The 12,248-nt window shown below is 38.5% G+C and overlaps 1 protein-coding gene and 1 long non-coding RNA gene across 2 annotated transcripts in view; one reads left to right on the forward strand and one right to left on the reverse strand.

Moving 5' to 3' along the window:
- Nucleotides 1–6,059, forward strand: part of plppr3a (phospholipid phosphatase related 3a) — a 28,944-nt gene extending 22,885 nt beyond the window's left edge. The window contains exons 6-8 of the mRNA NM_001171028.1: nt 1,359–1,416; nt 3,065–3,238; nt 4,743–6,059. Coding sequence (NP_001164499.1) covers nt 1,359–1,416; nt 3,065–3,238; nt 4,743–6,059 — 1,549 coding nt within the window. The remainder of the gene's footprint in view (nt 1–1,358; nt 1,417–3,064; nt 3,239–4,742) is intronic.
- Nucleotides 1–12,248, reverse strand: part of LOC137487469 (uncharacterized) — a 95,084-nt gene that overhangs the window by 8,871 nt on the left and 73,965 nt on the right. The window lies entirely within an intron of this gene.

The raw sequence follows: 12,248 nt of genomic DNA on the forward strand, positions 1-12,248 counted from the left end.
GACGCACCTTATCCCTGTTACCCTGATGAAGGCAGTTCCTTGCCGAAACGCATAGGTTTTTCAAGGTTTAGCCATGTGAATAAAGGCTTTTTTAATTTTCCACATTTTTCCAGTGCCCTGGACTGAATTCTGTTGTTGATAATTTGCAGATTATTCCTGTTTTTCAGCTAAAAGGGTTACAGTTGTCAGACAATTACACATGCTTCAGAAACTATTAATTAATTAAAACCTTAGTTAATGGAAATTTATGGGATGTATGAAATATGGTGGGCTACACGGTGGCACAGTGGGTAGCACAATCGCTTCACAGCAAGAAGGTCGCTGGTTCGAGCCCCGGCTGGATCAGTTGGTATTTCTGTGTGGAGTTTGAGTGAACATGTTCATGTTTGCGTAGGTTTCCTTGGGGTGGTCTGGTTACCCCAGCCTGATCTCATGAGAAAACGTAAGTATTTTACGTTTTGGCAGTTTAGTGGCTAATTCGTACGAATTTGTACGTGTTCAGTCGTGAGAAATAGTACGATTTTAAAAAGGAGGCATGGCACCTATCCCCACCCCTAAACCCAACCGTCATTGGGGGATGAGCAAATTGTACTAAAATGTACGAATTAGATCGTACAAATTCGTACGAATTAGCCACTAAATGAAAAAGTTACGAATTGCCGTGAGATTGTGTTGGGTTACCCACACAATCTAAAGACATGCGCTATAGGTGAATTGAATAAGCTATATTGACTGTAGTGTATGTGAGTGTGTGCAAGAGTGTTGTTGAGGGTTGCAGCTGGAAGGGTAGTTGTAAAATAAGCCTATTTACAAAAAAGTGGAGTGTTCAGTTAAATTTGTTTCAATTGCTAGTAAGAGATGTCAGAATATCTCAATTCAGATAGATACTGCTTGGTCATAGATGCTTAAAATAGCTGCCTAGAGGCACTGCACATATTGCCATAAAATGAACAGACTTTCCTTGAAATGACTTTGAGGTACTTTGGAAGACTGTGTGCTCAGCTGTGAGCATATACTACCATACACAAAATCAAAGTACACTTTGGGCTTTAATAGGATGAAAACCAGATAATCTTTGTTTATTTAATTTTTTCCCCGCTTCTACCATGTTTTCCGACAAGGATTACAAATGGATTTGTCACTAAATCCTTGTCAGGCGGCACACAGAACAAGAAAGCCATGAAACAGATATGACTTTGTGTTTTGCTCACTGAAGCATGGTGCATTCCTCCTGCAAGCTCATTTACATTTCTTCCTCACATGCTAAAACCCTCGCCTGCGCTCTGTGAATATTCATGCGATCTGTTACTAAAGTCGCTGTCACTTCTTCCTCTTTCTTTCTGTTTGCGTTTTATCAGGAAAACTTTCCCCTCCCAGCACGCAACTCTGTCTGGCTTCGCAGCCGTCTACATCTCTGTAAGCATTTCCCTTTACTTTGATTTCACAATAATCTGATGCCAAATATACCTGTATTTTAGAAATCTGTGTCAGTGTGTTTGTTGATCTGGCACTGTTACTAGAAGCATCCAGCAACAGAGTGGAGTTGTGTCAACTACTGAGTGACCTCGGCTGTTTTCCTAACAAGTGTGTTGAGTATTTAGGCCACAGGCAGCTTGGTGTCTCGCAGCTGTAGAGCTTGAGATGCTCATTAGTCTCCTTTTGTTAGCTATGCCTCGTTGAACTCAGTGTGGGATTCCAACTGTTAATGAAGTTATTCTCCATGGACAGTTAAGAGAGACAGTCAAGCTGTTGTAACTACATTTGGAGTATTTGAGTTAATTCTAATTGGAAATTAATGTTATCCTGTATAATCTACTTGAGAGACTTTGCAAGTTGGTTGTTTTAAAAAATTACGCAGAAGTATTTGACTCAAGTAGACAAGGAATTTTGTGTCTTTTCCTGTATTTGTTTTCATAAACAGCAAACAAAAAGCTTTAAGTACATTTAGCAAAGGAGCTTTTACATTCTCCCTAGCATTCATTTTGTACTTGATTATTTTGAATGACTACTATTTATCATTATGTTAAAAAATGAGTCTTAATGAAGTGGTGAAATTATTTAAATGTGCTTTTTTGTCATACAAGAACAATTTACAGAAAAGTAAAATAAAACTCACTGCACTACCTGACAAAAGTCTTGTTGTTAATCCCAGTTGTAAGAGCAGCAAATAATAACTTGACTTCTAGTAATGTATCAGCTGTTAAACTGCATCCCAATCACCACAAATACTGCAGAAGACATATTGGAACTTGCATGGACCCAAGATTCTCTCAGAAATCAGTCAAGTTTGGTGAAGGAAAAATCAAGGTTTGGTATGGAGAGATTTGCAGAGTGGATAATTTTTTAACACATTTCTTAACATAATAGTTTTAATAAATCATCTCTAATAACTGATTTATTTTATCTTTGTTATGATAACAGTAAATAATATTTGACTAGATATTTTATAGACACTTCTATACAGCTAAAAGGGACATTAAAGGCTTAACTAAGTTAATTAGGTTAACTTAGCAGGTTAGGGTAATTAGGCAAGTTATTGTATAATGATGGTTTGTTCTGTAGACTATCGAAGAAATATATAGCTTAAAGGGGCTAATAATTTTGACCTTAAAATGGCTTCTCAAAAGATTTAAACTGCTTTTATTCTAGCCAAAATAATACAAATAAGACTTTCTCCAGAAGAAAAAATATTATCAGACATACTGTGAAAATTTCTGTGCTCTGTTAAACATCATTAGGGAAATATTTGAAAAACATACAAAAAAAAAATTCAAAGGAAGGCTAATAATTCTGACTTAAACCGTATATATAAATAAATATATTGCAAAAAATTAGAGATGAGGCAGAAAGGATGAGGTCTAATGAGAAGTTTTAAAAGCTTATGGTAAAGAATAAACTTGATGAAAGTGTTCAAGAAGAGAAAAGCACCAAACATTAAGCAATAACATTTCAATTAGCTATTAAATGTTTAAATAGTTATTTCATATTTAATTTTTCTTGTATTTGTTTTAACTCACCAGTTGAGTCATGTTTTTGTGATGCTCATAATGTTTTCTCTACTCAGATGTACTTTAATGCCACCATCTCGGACAGCACCAAGCTGCTGAAGCCTGTGCTGGTGTTTGCATTTGCAATAGCAGCAGCCCTGGCAAGCCTGACCCAGATCACCCAGTACCGAAGCCACCCCATTGACGTCTATGTGGGCTTTGTGATTGGAGCTGGCATCGCAGTTTATCTTGTGAGTCTTTAATTGTTTTGCAGTTTGCTTCTCTGAACAGATTTTGAATTTGGCATCTTAAATTTTGGGGTAGGAGAGGATATCAAGTCTTATTTATCTTCCTCCTTTCACTGTTTTATAATCTTTCGACTGCAAGCTCTATATTTGGGATTTCTATTCTATCAGAGGAAGAGAAATCCTCCAGGATTCATCAGGAACAATTTCACAGCTTCTTTTCACTCTCTCCATGTCATCTCTTTCCTCTGATTTGCTTTTATTGTGTAATCTGCATAACCAGTCAAGTGGGTTGAAATTGTTTCTGTCTTTTAGATTTTAAAAAGGAAGAGTTGAAAAAAAACAAAAAGTTTTTTTTTAAGCAGTAAAGTATGTTTTGTTTTTTAGATTATGGTCAAGTTTTATTTAGAGTTTGTGCCAGTGCAAACCTACTTTTGGAAATAATAAAAATTACTGTCATAATTGCTAAAGACACACAGCGAAAGATGCATGTCTTGAAGGGGAAAATGGCATTTCTGTCATCAATTACTTACTCTTGACTTGTTCCAAGCATGTTCGTGTTTTTTTTTTTGCAAAAGCAAAATAAGATATGTTAAAGAATGTTAGAAACCTTTTGTTTTTCCTACTATGAATGGTTACAGGTCTTCTTCAAAATATATATTCTTCAAAATATACATATATGCAAAGTATGCATTCAACAAAACAAAACAAAAATCGAATTGGTTGGAACAAGTCAGGGGTGAGTAAATGATGTCAGAACTGTAGTTTTCGGGTGATCTATCAATTTTTTCCATCTTACATCTGTGTTGTTAATAAATAACACCACAATTCCATCATCAACTCTGTGATTAAGCTGTGTTTTCACATAGTTTTGGTGTATGTGCACTTTAATTGATCTCTTATCTGACACAACTCACTAATGTCTTGAATCCCTACTAGGGTATTAGTGTGCTGTATTCATCATCTAGCATAATGCATATTTGTTGAAAGATGTTCAGAACGGACAATTTTGAGTGTGTCACTTACTTTGCAAAAAAATTACCTTGAGAATTCAAAGCATTTAGTGATGAAGCCTATTAAAAACAGTTACAATGAGCTGTTCATTCAAGATTTGTAAGTAGGAATTTCCATGTATCGGTTATTGATTTAATATGTTTAAGCTAGGATATTGTTGAGTGATATCATTCACATTAATATGACATATGAATGTGATAATGACTGACATAAATAAAACAGGCATTTTAAATGTATTGTTTGAATAAATAATTCAGAGCAGTTTTAATTTAATATTTGTCAATATCCGGCCCAAACTGGACCAGGGACCAAAAGGGACCAGAATAAAACGTCAGCGAAATAATAAATAAAATAAAATTGAAATCTTTAGATAAAACACTGCACACCTTATCTCCTACTAACGTGTGTAAATTCGGAGAATACAGCATGTGGAGATTGAAACTGCATTAGTAGATTTACATTAACCTTTAAATTACAACTGTTTCTCACACTCCAGGCACTGTATGCAGTGGGGAACTTTAGATCCAACGAGGAAGCCTCCCCAAGGCCATTGAAGCAGCCCCCTCCTCCACAAAAAGATCCTCTCAGAGAGCTGACACAGCGAGGCCATGACTCGGTCTACCAAAAGGCCCATGCATCTGAGAGCAACGACGAGCTGACTGCTCCACCACATGTTGCTGGCCTGAACCGCAAGGTGCGTCGAGAGAAGGCATCGATGGGCAGCCTGAAGAGAGCTAGTGCAGACGTGGAACTGCTTGCACCTCGCAGCCCAATGGGGAAGGAGACCATGGTGACCTTCAGCAACACACTGCCCCGTGCCAACACCAACGCCATAGAGGAGCCTGCTCAGCGCCACATGACTTTCCATGTGTCGATGGACACTCAGCGCTCCAAACAGCTGGTGTCCGAATGGAAGCAGAAATCAATAGAGATGCGTAGTCTCAGCCTCAGGGACGAGGAAGAGGAAGAAGGAGCAACTGCAGAGGGAGTTGACGGAGTCGAGGTGGAAACATCTGACGAGCTGGGTATGCCAACCTCTCTATATCCTACCGTGCAAGCCAACAGGGGAGCAACGGCGGCAGCAGGAGGAACCAGGGTGATGATGCCTCAGAGGCCCGGTGCCCCACAGTTGGTTCATATCCCAGAGGAAGCCACCAGGCCACCACCGGTGTCTCCTAAAAGTGCCATCACAAGGGCTAAATGGTTGTCCATGAGCGAGAAAGGAGGTCCAGTACCAGCTGCAACTCCAGAACCTCCACGACTGCCCAACCAGCCACGGGTTATGCAAGTCATTGCCATGTCTAAGCAACATGGTCCAGGTAGCATCACTACTCCAAAGTCCTCTGAGACAGCCTCATCATGTGCCACATCTAGCACTGGTTCAGAGTCTCCATACTACCGAATTCCATCAGAGCAAGACCGTAGCAGCATTGTCACAGTGGATGCTCACGCTCCTCATCATCCAGTGGTTCGTCTTTCTTCAGGCAATGGGAACACCTGGGATTGGAGGAGCACCTCTAATGGCAACACTGAGGTGCATGAGACCAGCCGGACACTGCCCAGACAGGAGTGCATCCGTGATTATCGTCCCAGGAAAACAGAGTCCCTCTGCTCCTCTACCAGTGATCTTGACCCAGGGATGCTGCCTCCGCCACCTCATCCTGACCTGCTCTTGGACAGCAGCCTCAGTCGAGATTCCTCGCTTCACCGTAATTCCTCGATCTCAGCCAAAGACTGGGAACCTGGACAGCCTCACCCGGAACCAGACCACTTCTTTAAGAACTTACAAACAAACAGGCAATTTAAAGATTGAGGGGCGGGGTGACTGTAGGCTAAAGCAGGGACACTACAGACTTCTTTTTTGGGTAAAATCCAATGTGAATAATTGTGTTTTCAGTGGTTGGCGGGAGAAGGCAGTCTTCTTGGTTATCTCACATTGAGCATCTGGAGTGGATTAGTGCAGTGGAGCACCAGAAGGATCACACAGACTTGAGGAGGCCGTTGAGTGTTCATGCACAATCTGTGAGGAAAGATGACCCACAAACCTCAAAAAAGCGAAATAGTTGTAATTAAGGTGTAATGAATACATGTATCAAGGGTTTCTGTTCTTTTCAATTTTCACAGTCCAGGACTTAAGATCAAGTTCACATGAGACAATACCAAGCAACCAGCCATATTTATATTTTTAATTGGAGGTTCATTCATTCACACAAGAACTTCAGATGCATTGTACAAGAGAAATTCATGCCTCAGTTCACTGATAACTTAAGGCTGATTTATACTTCTGTGTCAAGTGCACGCGTATGCTCCGGTGCAGCCTTCGTGTGGTCGCATAGCTCTCTTTGTGGCCGTCACTGACTCGTACCTCTCAAAAAATGTAACTAACCATCACAGCGACACGTAGCACAAACTCTGTGGTTTGTCAGCTTGCTAGCATTGACGAGTGTGGGCGGGGCCGAGAGCCTCGTGAAACCGTTGGACCAAGTGTGTACAAGTGTGGAGTCCCGTGAAGTAGCTCTAGATGAAAAGTTTTGTTTTGTGTTTACCTTATGATTAAAGTTGTTGCAATTCCGCCAGTTCCCACCTCAAAATTGGCTAGGTTCAACCACTTGTTCATTAAGGTAGCATTCAGAAAAAACAAAACACCAATGAAGAAACCCGACACAGAGAAACATATAAACCTACTGCCATCTAGTGTTTCGGGAGTGTTATTGCAGAGCAACACAAACATCGCACAGAAGTATAAATGCACAGCTACACGCTAGGCATGCACTGTGGGTCACGCCAATCACTCGACGCAGAAATATAAACCAGGCTGGGTACAGTTTTTGTTGTGGGAATACGAGCAACTTAGCAGTCTCATCGCTTTGCTGTGTGTGGAGTCAGTTTGATGTAGGCCTAGTCACTTTCTTGTTTTTTATACTAAAATATGAAGTACTATTGCTTGTTTGTGCGTGTTGCATGTGTGTTTATTTATATCTCTTCTAGACCTTGAATGGACTGTTTCATATCAGCAGGGATGACCTTTCATTTTGCTGCTCAATGTTTAAGGTTTTTTGTAACAAACTTTGAAAATAAAATTGTAATACTATCTGTTTTTAGTCAACGAATCTAGTGAATTCTTATTCTCCAAGAAATTTAAGTATGGGATTGTGCGTTTCTGATTTTTTCCGCTTTTAATTTTTTTCGGTATTAAAAATACAACCCAGGCTCGTTCTGAAAATGTTCCTCTATATACAGTTGAAACAAGAAGTTTACATACACTGTATAAAAAGGCACATAACCATTTAAAAAAAAGTCAGATGTTAATGTGACTAAACTTTTTTTTTCTCTTTTAGATAAGTTAGGATTATTAAATTTGTTTCTGTTATTTTTAATAGCAGAATAATGAGAGAGTTTTTTTTTGAGAAATTGTTATAACTTTTCTTGAAAGTCAAGTTTACATACGATCAAATTATTATGCCTCTGAAAAAGCTAAGATTATGTTGTCAAGGTTTTGGAAGTTTCTGATTGGCTAATTGACAACATTTAAGTTAATTGGGGGCACAACTGTAGAATAGTATTTAAGTAAAACCTTAAACACCTTCATTGTGTGACACCATGGGAAAATCAACAAGCCAGAGTCAACAAAAAATCCAGTTAAATGTGCCTTTAGTTAAAATGTGCTTTAAGGACAACAAGGTGAATGTTTTGGAGTGGCCATCTCAAAGCCCTGATCTCAATAGAAAATTAGTGGGCAGAGTTGAAAAAGCTAGTGCGAGCAAGACAGCCAACAAATCTAACTCAGTTACACCAGTTCTGCCAGGAGGAACAGGCCAAAATTCCTTCAAACTATTGTGAGGAGCTTGTGGAGGGATACCCAAAACATTTGACCAAAGTTATACCGTTTAAAAGCAAAACAAAAAAACAACAAGGAAATGTATGTAAATGTTTCGACTGTCTAGAAATTAATAAAAAATTCTCAAAAAAAAAGTTTCTCATTATTCTGGCATTTAGCAAATCTAAATCATTTAGGTAATCCTAATGGACCTAAAATAGTAAAGGTTTAGTATGATTTACCATCAGACATTTTAAAAAATGGTTACGTTTCTTTTTTTAGAGTGTATATAAACTTCTGGTTTCAACTGTACTTTTCTGGAAACCAGCAAATACGTCCCAGTAGCTACGGTTTTTGCAGTTTTTGTTTTCGCAAATCCACTAGAGGTCGCTGTGTACGCTTTGTGAGATCTTAAATTTCTCCTAAGAGTGCCATTCGCTCCTGCTCCCTCGAAAATCCACCAGAAGTCGCTGTCGACTGTTTGACTGACTGAATGACTGACTGATCGACTGACCCACCCTCCCCCTTCCCTAAACCTATCCGGTAAGTTTAAAAAGCAATTTAGAAAAAGGAAAGCCCTCGCCTACTTTTTATCATGTCTTACCACATTCTCACCCTGTTATTTACTTGTTTATTTTAATTTTTCTATTCTGTATTTGTCTAACCTGCTTTCAAACCCTGTTGTCATGGTCATCTCCTCTCTGCATCTCAAGTCCACCAACGTACATGGTGAGCTTACTGGACAAATTGGTATCAGCCAGAAAGCCATCCATACGGAGGTAAGCAGTCAGCTGGTAAGCACGAAAAAGATACTGCCCTGTAGCATTCGTTTAAAAAAATTAAATGCATCCATACGTACCTCTGGCTACATAATTCATCTCCATAAATGTACATAGGGCTACGTTTTCCGAATGAGCCTATGTTGCAACAATACATTCACAATAACAGCTAGTATTTCTTTATTTGTTATCTGTTTCGTTATGTGTTCTTCAAAATTCAGTCCTACATGGATCAGTATGAGACACCCAACACAATTCATGTGATTTTTAATCTCAACAATTACAAATCAGAACTTTTGTATACGCATCTATCATCAGAGAGGCCTTTTGTGCAACCGTATCTATAGAAAGGGCTGTGTTTATTAAAATTGTTGGAGACAACATGTTATGACATGCCTATTATAAAGACAGTAATCAAATCATATACTCATTTTAGTTTAGTGCATTAAACATTCAGCGCCCTGGGCCAAAGTCAGACTGTGACTCAATATTGCAGCTCTACAAGAAGAGTGAATGTTTCCTTAGTGGGTCATAAAAAGAGCTGCAGCCCAGGCTTCTGTGCCACTTCAACAGCACAGATTTGACCTCCTTGTGGTGAGTCAACACTACAGGAAGCAAAAAGGAGACAAAAACTGACTTGAGCATTTGAACAGGACGTGAACAGGATGTGTTTTTAAGATGCATGCAACAATAGCTTAAAGATTAAAGTGTTATATCCACCTAAGTGTCATGTACATGAAGTAAAATTAAAGTTCTTATGACATTAGCTAGAAAAACATGGTATCTAAAGGTTATTTTTACATATGTAGGGGCAACAGAAAATAATTAAAATAAGTCATTGGATTTTACAAATTTAAGTAGATTGAACATAAAAAAATCCAGTTGTTCGCCCCCAAAAAATCAGCAATTGTGTTCTTTCAGCTCATTGTAAATAAGTAATTTGAACAAATATTAAATGTCATTTTTTTGAGTGTAGTTCTAGAACCGTGTCGTCCTGAAGAACCCTTTTCATGCTGAAATGGTTCTTTATGTGGGTTTAGGGTTCTTTATTTCCCGCCTCTTTAAAATCTGTAACTGAAAAAGCACCTTATTACTAGTTTTCTGGAGCTCAACCATGCACAGACTGTCAACATTTTCTTAACAGGTGAATTCATGCTTTATAAAAAGGTCTAAATGTTTTAACTTTCAAAATGTGAGTTGGTTTCATACTGATAACATTTTCTTACTGTGTAGTAGCGCATGTATGACCTGCTATGTTGAGTTGAAGATGTCTCTTCTTTACTGGATAAGTAACACAACCGTTTTTCCTGTAATTATTACTTTGATTTATGCATATAAATTCACAAACAAATAGAAGAGAGACTTTTTAGAGACAAATAGTTATAATGTATTAAACAATATATAAACTTAATTTCAAATATTAAATACTTATATTTATAAATATATAAAAAATATTTTGAGGTTATATATAGCATTTTCAAAGCATGGTTTTCATGAAATTTTATGAAAAGAGTTTTATTTAGGACCAAAACATTTTCTGCTAGTGTTACCAGCTGAAGAACTCTAATTTGGTCCAGTTTAGAACCATTTTTCACAACAGAGTATAAACATCTTTGCTTGATTGACTAAAGATAGATAAATGGTGACGTCTAAAAGCATACTTAAGGGTATCACACACCGAATGTGCCGCTCAGGGCCATGACACGCGCGCACATGACAGTTGAAAGTATCACACACCAGACGTGGACATTTGCACGGTATTTAAAATGAGACTAATCAGATGGCGCTCTGTGGCGCGGCAGAAATATGAAGAGTGTCCTGAGTCGTGGCTGGGTGTCACCAACAGCCGCCGACTTGCGGCACCGGTGTGTTTACCCTGATAGAAACATATGTTTAGAATTCTAAAATGCATGGTGCTGCATGGTGCTACGCAGCGCTTCGCCGAGTGTCACTTCTAATGTGCAACCTGCTCCCAGGGTCATTTATATCGAAATTGATATTTAGCTGCACCATTCAATATTGGTGTTTCTCAACATCTAGCTTTCATGTGGGTATTTGTTAGCCCTTAGCTCAACCCCCAATCTGGAGGACCAGGACATACACACATACACTACACTACAGACAATTTAGCTTACCCAATTCACCAATAGCGCATGTTTTTGGACTGTGGGGGAAACCGCCGGTGTACCCGGAAGAAACCCACACCAACACCCCTTAGACCTTAGACGCTGGCTAGACATTGAATTTTGGTCATTTGACGTCATGACCTACATCTAACCTAATATTAGCGTCTTAGGATGTTGTGTGTCTGCTGGGTTAACAGCAGGTATCGACCTTATTCTTCAATGTGGAAATATGCTTGTTTTTGCGATTGTTTTCGAACTTCCAATTCAGTCGCCTATGGAAAAAAAGACTAGAAATAATAAAAAACAGTCAAACTACTTGCTCTACAAACAAGTGTTTACATGACTATATAATCTAATAATAAAATATCAGTTTGCAACATCAAGCAGCAAAACGAGCTGTTTTTTAACATCTAAAAATAAATGGAAGTGACTGAGACCAGAAGTCTCGAGCCAAAATGATTCAAATGGCTGCACCCGCTCGTATGCAGAGAATAAGGTGAATACTCCTCCAGCATGACACTTTCTTTGAGGAAAGCTGGGGGTTGATACAAACTGTGATTATCGTATGGCTAGAAGGCCTCTCAGCCAATCATATTTGAGAAACAGAACAAACTGATGTATAAATTTCAATACAACACAGTGTCTACAGAGTTTCCGAAAGAGTTTTTGCAAGTTGAATTCTCATCATGAACCAAACAAAATAAAACACAAGAGGTGAAAAAAATGTGGACTACTTAATCAGCAGATTAAGCCCCAAATGGGGAAGCTGGCATACATTACATGTGCACAGATGGAAAGGCAAGAACAAGTTAATCAAGTTGTACTGTCCTTCAATTTACTTGCTTCACAATAGACTTCTGAAAGAAATATATGAAAGGCTAAAGCTAAATTCCTCCAAAGATATCAATAGCCCTTTTTATCAAAAGTGTATTGCGAGCGTACTTCAAACTGCTGTCAGCTAGAATTTTGGTATATGAACTCTTCATTAGAACAAATGGTAATTTAAAATTCTTCTTCAAATTTAAGTGTATTAAATATACAACATAAAAGACTGAAATTACAGTGATTTGAGAAATGTAATTTGACTTGGTCTACTCTCATTTACACGTGTATGCCTACTTGCACATTTCACTGCAATAATATGCAGAGTAGGCGGTCTGAAGGATGATTTGAGCATGAGTGAATTGATTTGAATTTGCTTGCAGATGCATGAAGACTGTAAACGGTTAGGTCGCCGTGAGCATGTCCTGCAGGCTGAAGCGATGACACAGTTACACTGT

The sequence above is a fragment of the Danio rerio genome, chromosome 2 (genome assembly GCF_049306965.1).
Source record: "Danio rerio strain Tuebingen ecotype United States chromosome 2, GRCz12tu, whole genome shotgun sequence".
Lineage (NCBI taxonomy): Eukaryota > Metazoa > Chordata > Actinopteri > Cypriniformes > Danionidae > Danio > Danio rerio.